Source organism: Nicotiana tabacum, chromosome 11 (genome assembly GCF_000715075.1).
Source record: "Nicotiana tabacum cultivar K326 chromosome 11, ASM71507v2, whole genome shotgun sequence".
NCBI classification, from domain to species: Eukaryota; Viridiplantae; Streptophyta; class Magnoliopsida; order Solanales; family Solanaceae; genus Nicotiana; species Nicotiana tabacum.
In genome coordinates this window covers 162,302,142-162,310,481 of record NC_134090.1, presented here as the reverse complement: position 1 = coordinate 162,310,481, position 8,340 = coordinate 162,302,142, and the positions used below count along the sequence as shown (strand labels likewise).

Genomic DNA, 8,340 nt, shown 5'->3' with positions numbered 1-8,340 from the left:
ATCAAAAAGTGACCCTTTATCTTTTCCAATTCTTTTTCTTTTTGTTTTTTAATCTACCATTTATGTTGCTTTATTATTACTGTCTCTAGAAGGAGAATCTTGACGTTACTCAAAGTTGGTGTCATGTGATCAGGAGGACACGGGTTCGAGCCATGAAAATAGTCTCTTGCAGAAATACAGGATAAGACTACGTAAACCCTTGTGTTTCGGCTCTTTTCCGGACTCCGCGTATAAAGAGAACTTAGTGCACCGAATTGTCTTTATTTTTGCTGTCACTCACGCGGTCCAAAAAGTTTTATATTTAGAGTAAAGTACTTTCTAATAAAGGAAACTCTATACTCGAGTACAAATCCGAGAGTTTCGATTAAGAATAAAGGAGTATTTACTGCTCCACCATAATTTTTTTTTTTTTTTTGGTTTTGCTATTTACAGCGTTTTGACTATAGAGAGTAGAAAGAGAAAGGAGCCTCATCACCTTGTATTCAAGTGTCATTTTCTCAATAAACAGTGGTCTCTAGTAACACTCAGTCTCATACCCCTTTCTACTTTTCTCATTCCATAAAGCCCTTCCACTTGATTCCTTTCTTTGATTTACTAAACTGATTTTTGGTTCTTTCCTTTTTTTTTCTTTCCATCGTTTTCACAAACACCATTTTCCTTCTTCTTTCTTGTTGTTCTTCTTCTCCTTTTTTTTCTCTCCTTCTTTATCAAACTTGTCCACTTAAAAGAAGAATAAAAGAGCTTAAATCTTTGCCCTCTTTTTTTCACTTACACTTAGCTTTTTTACATTCTCCAAATAGCTCTTTATCTCTCACTTTTCCAACCTAAATCTATCATCAAGAATCAAACTTGAAGTTTGTTCTTCTTTCTTTTCTCCTTTTCACATCTCTTTCTTTTCTTTTACTTCATCAAGTGTGCAACTTTTACTCTATTTTTCATCAATTTGGAGGTTTTTTTGGGGTTAACAAACAAGAAAAAGCCAAAGTCACCATAATCTTGAAGTCTCTATTATTTCAAAGATTTTATCCACAAAAATGCCCATAGAAGGGGTTTTTGTTCAAACTCCATCTTCTTCAAATCCAATACCTGATCTTTCTCTCCATATTAGCCCTCCAAATAGTTCCTCTTCTCCATCTTCAAAGCCAACAAATTGTCTTACTGAGCTTTCTTTAGCTCATCCCACTACCATTAATGAAGAAAAAAACTTGTTTAATAGTGAAAATAAGACTTTTCCAAGAAACCCTTTACCCCATCAAAGCCAAAACAACCATTTGCTTCAACCAAATAGCCAAATGAGTAATATAAATCATGGGGTTTCTTTATTAGATGTTTCTTCAGAAAGTACTTTGACGAGACCTATAAAGGGTATTCCAATTTATCATCAAAATTATTCTTTCCCTAATTTCTTGGAAAAAGATCCAAAGAGATTTGGATCTCTTTTTTCACCATATAATTTCAATGGAGGTTCTGATCATTTATCAAATGCTTACCGAATACCAATGGCTAATAGATTTCAACATCACCATAGCCAATATGGAGTTGGATTAGGTCATTCAAATGAAACTTCTTCTCATAGCTTTATGAGATCAAGATTTTTACCAAAATTTCCAGGAAAAAGAAGTATGAGAGCGCCAAGAATGAGATGGACTACTTCACTTCATGCTCGGTTTGTTCATGCTGTGGAACTTCTTGGTGGCCATGAAAGTAAATCCCAATTCTTACTTATGTTCATCTCCTAGTTCGAGTTTTTTCTTTTTAAGATTTCATTTTTAGGGATTTTTTTTGATTTTTTGAATACAAAATATTGCCCTACTAAGATTTTCAGAAAATATTAACGGTACTTTCAGTGAGAATTGAACGCACACCTATTTTATATATGATGAACCCATATCAGTGTCCCTAGATTATAAGCCTTGAAATTGTTACTTTCTGCTCATCCCTTAGTTTGAGTATTTTTACAAATAATAGTAAATCCGGTGGAATTTCACAAGTGAAGTCTGGGCAGAATAGTATATAGACAGACGTTACCCCTATCCTGAGAACTTAGACGGGTTATTTCTGATAGACTAGTTTGAGTTTTTTCTTTTCTTTTTCATGTTCATTTTTTTGGTGATTTGATTTTTTGAGTACATAATGTCTTATTAGCTGGGAATAATAATAAAGGTCTAATATTGGATTTTCTTGATTTTTAGGGGCTACACCAAAATCAGTGTTGGAGCTAATGGATGTCAAAGATCTTACTCTAGCTCATGTCAAAAGCCATTTACAGGTAAAGCAAAATGAAAACTTCAACATAAACAAAGGAAAAAAAAAATGAAAAACTCAGTTTCAATATTTTTCTCTTTTCTACTATGTCTTTTTCCTGTGGGTGAATTCTTCCTCCGGCACAATAGCCGATGAATGCAGTGAATGACTGAATGAATGAATTAAAGAAAAGAAGTCTGATGTTTCTGATAGTATAGCAGAGATAAACAAAGAAAACAAAGAGAGAGAAAAAGAAAACACTTGGAAATTAGAGATCCTACTGTAGTAAGAATGATATATAGGAGAGGGTACTGGGGTTGTAACAGACAAAAGTAAGTCATCATTATTCAATAATAATAACACAGCTAGCTGCTATATTACTTACTTCTTCTACCTTATCAAAAACATCAACCTCGTGATTAATGAATCAATTTGTAAGAAACATTTGACTTAGAAATTTTCCCCATGACTCAACTTTCTCACTCTTCTTTCTTTTTCTTTTTCTTTTTCTTTTGCAACATTATTCCAAGAAAATAGTCTATGTGAGATTTATGTGAAAAGGCTGGATACCTCAATGCACAAAGTACTTCGTGTTCATATGGGATTCAGGAAAAGATCACACTTAGAGGAGTATGATGTAGATAGCTTAATCTAATGCAAACATTAGCAGCGGCGTCCACAGCTTGAACCGATGACCAATAAGTCATACAAAAATAACTTTACTGTTGCTCTAATGCTCCCTTTCTAGGTGATAAGTATGTGTAATGGGAAATTGATTTTTATATATCGAAGGATTTAAGTAATATAGACTTATAGTGTAAAAATTTCTACACTATCAACCAGTGCGTATTCAGTGTAAAAGTTATGCATTCAACTGAACCCATAACTTTTACGCATACCATATATTTTTACTCAAAAAATTATTAAATATGCACTGATAATAAAATTTGAAGCCATTAAATTAGATTTAAATATAATAGAATTGCGAATCTGAACCTATAAAATTCAAATCCTAGATCCATTTCTGTTATCAACGTAATTTAAGTTGTTATAACAAGTCATTTACTCTATCTCCTATGTTAACAGATTATGTTTATTATAAACTGTTAATTCTTTTAGAAGGTAACTACTTCAAAAATATTGCTATCAGTGCAGTGCAAATAACTTATACTTGTTGTAGAATGGTATTAAACTTTCTTTCTTTTTCTTTTGCAACATTTTGTTTAACAATATAGTCTATATGTTAGAGAAAGATATGAGTGTAATGGTTAATTAAAATCTTTCACTATTTGTTAAATAATTGTCTCAAATTCTAAAATGCTTTTCCAATGCAGATGTATCGCACTGTTAAAACCACTGACAAACCTGCAGCTTCCTCAGGTAATTAATTAATCTTGCTCTAGACTTCTGTTTTTGTATAATTTCCTGCTAATGATTAACCTTAACACCTTATTATTGAGACCATTTACACCATAACAATTACAAAGAATCAATCAATAAAAATTAAAGTGTTGGCTTCTGTTGTACATTATATTGATATTTATGTATTAGAGTTTGATTTATGTTATTTTAATATTTTCTTGAAGGGCAATCAGATGGGTCAAGTGAAGAAGATCTCTTAAAAATAGACAGGATTTTGGATCAGAGAGGACCATCTGATGGATTTGATGATCCTTCAACTACAACTCCTACTCTTTGGAGTAATTCTTCAAGGTACAACACATAAATATAAACCTTTTAATATTAGAAAAAATTATTTATTACATGACCATATCACTTGTAGGTAATTATGTGTGAATCTCTATGATAAACAATATTTGACAATTAAAATGGTGATTAACCTGTGATATTATAGGTTAAACTATATTGTTCGTGTCAATAAATCTTTACGCATAACATTACCTAAAAATAATTATAGGTGGTTCCGTAAAAAGTATCAATTTGTAATCATGAAAATAGAGAAATAATTATTTAATAGAACTAAGTAAAAGTGAACTGATAAAACGTCGTAAGTGGATAGTAGTTAAACTCTAACTTAAATATCCTTTCTTTTATTCCTTCTGTTATTGTCATGTGACCAGGACGTCAGGGTTCTAGCCGTGGAAACAGCCTCTTGCAGAAATGCAGGGTAAGGCTGCATACGATAGATCCTTGTGGTCCGGCCCTTCCCTGGATCCCGCATATAGCGGGAGCTTAGTGCATCAGGCTGCCCTTTTATTCGTTTATTCCTTCTACTCTTCTTCATCAAAAAAGGGTAGCTCGGTATGCAAGGTAACCCGCGTTCACATAGTATTTAGGAAAAAGTCGCATCTCAAGATGTATAATATAAGACAAACTATATACCCTAATATAAGTATTAGTGACTACTTTTATGGCTCGAAATAGTATCACTCTTCTTCATCACAAATACTAATTAATACTTGTAAATATTTTATAAGTAGCTGAAAAATGAGCTAAATATGTCACACCTACAACTTTTGTAGTAATGATGGAGTGATGAATAGAATTTGATAAAGAGGGTAACAGGTTTCCTTTTACTTTTGCATGGACTGAATCTTAGAAATGCAAACCCACGTACATATATCATTTTCTAAAGAATATATAAAAGAGTTCTTGTGACAGCTTTTACTTTATGTTCTGCTTCATTTTCCTCTTCTTTTCTTCTTTTTTGATTATCTTATAGTACTACACTCTATTCTTTAATTGGTTTTTTCTTTTTCACCTGAAGCATATAAAAAGAAAGATAGTATTCAAATAATAGTAGTATTTAATTACTGCAACTAGCACTTTATCTTTTCTTTTTCTTTCTCTTTGCATTTTGGAATTATATTTAATTTAATTTAATAGACAAACCCTTTTTACTTTACTTTGTTGTTATTCTCTTCACGAGGAGACTTTTACAGATAGGTCCAAAAAAAGACCTGTATCTTGACTTAAGTGCTCTCCCTTTCTGAAAATAATAATACATAATAATATTTGTTTAAAGTTTGCATGGTGTTCGTGTAGGCGTGTGTTGTCTTTTCTGTGTGTGTTGTTTAATATATGTATTAAAAAACAATCATATCTTGTTAAAATGCAGCTTCTACGTACGTATTAGGAAAACTGTTTCTAGAAATTGTCATTTTCCTTAAATTTTATTCTCTTGGTGAATTCCTTAATTAAACGTGTTCCTAATTCTTCTTTCAAAGCAAGTATACATGGTTCAGAAAATCCACATAAATATGAAAGAATCTGAATATTCAACCTAAAGTCTTAAGGTAATACGTGCATTGGCACAAGATATTATAAACCCCTTTAAAAATTCTTATACAACAAATGAGGAGCAAGTGTAATCTCTAACGCCCTTCTGTGTAATAAGTCCAATTCTAGGTTTTACACGAGGATTAGAATTCTTTTTAAAAAAAATTCCTTTGTCTTTTCTTTTTCTTTTTGAGAGAAAGAAAAAGACTGAAGATGAAAACATGAAAAAAAATGATGTGTATCATACTGTGGATCACATATGTATCATATTTGTATCAAATGTGTATCATATGTATATCCATGTATACATGTGTGTGTGATAAATGTGTGATACATGTGTTGCAGAAACAGAATTTGAACTCGATTTTAACTACGAATTTTGATACTAAATCAGTCCAAATCACCTCCACTCTTCCTCAAAATTTGTATATTGACTCATCTATATGTTTTCAATGAATTTCAACCATATCCATTAAAAATATCCTTTTTTGCATAGATTTTCGGAATCTTGTATATATATTTTTTTTGTATTTCATCACCTTTTTAATTGAATACATAAACACAAGTTTTCACTCTCCCGTGGTAGTATGGGAGGTTTGACATTAACCGTAACTTATTTTAATATAACCAGCAAAAAAGTATAAAGGAAGGAAACCTTACTTCTAATCCTAATTAACGGTAGCTAAACTAGTCAATTGTCTTATTAAATATGGTATGTATAACTAGTCAACCAAAGAAATAGTGGGCTTGGGTTAGTAGTATAACTTACACCTAAGATAGGAGGACTACTCCTATTTACAACTGGTCCTATCTACATTGTACAACCATAACTCTATATAACAACATTATATTACTGTATACCAGTCATTCACTACGAAAATTAATTTTTTTATGAAACTAATTTTCATGTTACGTTATAATATATATGCTTTGTAACAATATTTTGCAATAACAACCAAAAAGTCCGTAATAAATAAAGTTGTTGTATAGAAGTTTGATTGTAGATTACTTTCGCGTTTCATTAATAAGGTTATCGACATATATAACACAAGCTGAAAAGTTTATTTTCTACTTGAATTTTCAGCAGTAGAGAAAGATGGTCACAAGCTAACTTGAATGAAGCGAATGGCCTCAGATCAACCTCTTTTCCATCTCAACAAAGATCCAGCCACAATATAGAGGTACGAAGTCCCTCATTCTTTTCTCATTCTATACCGTATAAGTGTCAAATCTATTACTCCCTCAGTTTCAAGTTAAATGACATTTTTCGCTTATTGAGAATCAGAAGTTTGACCAACATTTAATGTTTTTTAGTTATATAAATATGAGAAAAATTGCAATTTATAGTACTCTTCGTATAGTTTTTGAATTTCTGAATTTTAATTTTAAAATACTAAGTTGAACTAATTCAGTTTCGCTTTAAATTTTAGTCAAATTGATTCTCGATAAGCAAAATGTATAATCTTAATTGAAACATAGGGACTAATATAGTTATGATTTATCTATGACCCTAGAAAGCAGTATTTTTTTCCCATATAATTCCGGAATTATGTCAACTTAATTAATTTACATGGAAGCACTATCAAATGTTAGTTTTTTTAGCCCAAACTGTAATTATTTAATCTAAATTTCAGAAACCACTCAATATTAAACGAGACAATTAAAATCAAGGAGCAATCTTTACAAGATTCTTAGTTATTTTTGCAAAGACTATAGCGTATTGGATCTAGTCTATCAAATGAGACTTCCCCGTTTCTCCCACATGTGTCCCACAGGCTGGAGTTTTGATTTAATAAACTCCGCCACTACGTGGAGGTTTTATTTAAACCGTAGGAATGAGGAGGGTAGCATAAAAAAATATTTTTTATTCTTTAACCAAATACTATAAAATATTTTTCGGAAAAAGTTTTCTACTCACCAACCAAACAAGAAAAAATAAGTAATAAAACCACTCATTTTCCATAAAATTATTTTCTAGGAAAACATTTTCCTTCGTACCAAACACACCCTAAATGTGTGAAGATATTATATTGCAGGAATGTGAATATTCAAGGCCAGTGAGCTATGTAGGTTGCAGTTTGGATCAGAGAAATCCTAGCTTGGAGTTCACTTTAGGAAGACCAGATTGGGTAGAAAAAGAGCATGATTGAAGTGCATCAACCCTTCAATTAATTTTGTTTTTTGTTTTGTTTTTGGCTAATAGCTGATTCTTCTGGTCTTCTTCTTCTTCTTCTTCTTCTTCTTCTTCTTCTTCTTCTGGTCTTCTTCTTCTTCTTCTTCTTCTTCTTCTTCTTCTTCTTCTTCTTCTTCTTCTTCTATTTTTTGTAATTTGAGATGAAAAGAGATGGTATCAAGTTTGAAATATTAAGAGTTATTGGATAAAAAAGAAAAGCAAAAAAGGAATGGTTTTCACATGCAGCTTCAACTAGGGGCTCTTTCGTAGCTCATCTCCCATGCATATATAATTTCTTTTTGAGTTTTGTCAATTTGACTTTTATTTTTTCTGTTTTTTGTTTGTTGTTCATTTTTTCTTGTTTGAATCTCTTGGGTTGGCTATGAGTTTGCAATGTAAAAGTTGTTAGAAGATTGTACTGAATGTAGTAAGGACACATTCAAAATATTAGTCCAAAAGCAAACAAATTAGAGCAAATTACACATTTGGCCAAATCAACCAAAAATAATTATATATACTAGTCAGATATATAAAAAAAATGTATATTATATGTATATATTTTATATATATATATAATATACATTTTGCCTGTTATTATTTTTTAGGGTGACTATACTATGTAGGTTTTCCAACAAAAAAGTTAAATTGTGATGTATCACTCAAGATCCAACAAGTTATTTTAG

At 31.1% G+C, this 8,340-nt stretch overlaps 1 protein-coding gene across 2 annotated transcripts; it reads left to right on the top strand.

Annotated features, from left to right (window-relative positions):
• Positions 1-594: 594 nt before the first annotated feature.
• On the top strand, positions 595-7,992 carry LOC107829596 (transcription repressor KAN1-like). 2 transcript variants are annotated; one of them, XM_016657043.2, is made up of 6 exons: positions 595-1,704; positions 2,193-2,269; positions 3,579-3,624; positions 3,831-3,957; positions 6,569-6,665; positions 7,521-7,992. In XM_016657043.2, the coding sequence occupies exons 1-6, from the start codon at positions 1,035-1,037 to the stop codon at positions 7,632-7,634; spliced, it is 1,131 nt and encodes a 376-aa protein (XP_016512529.1). In that variant the 5' UTR covers positions 595-1,034; the 3' UTR covers positions 7,635-7,992. The 2 variants fall into 2 exon arrangements, with proteins under 2 accessions (XP_016512529.1, XP_016512530.1); XM_016657044.2 differs by having other exon boundaries at positions 6,572-6,665; positions 7,521-7,964.
• The last annotated feature ends 348 nt before the right edge of the window (positions 7,993-8,340 follow it).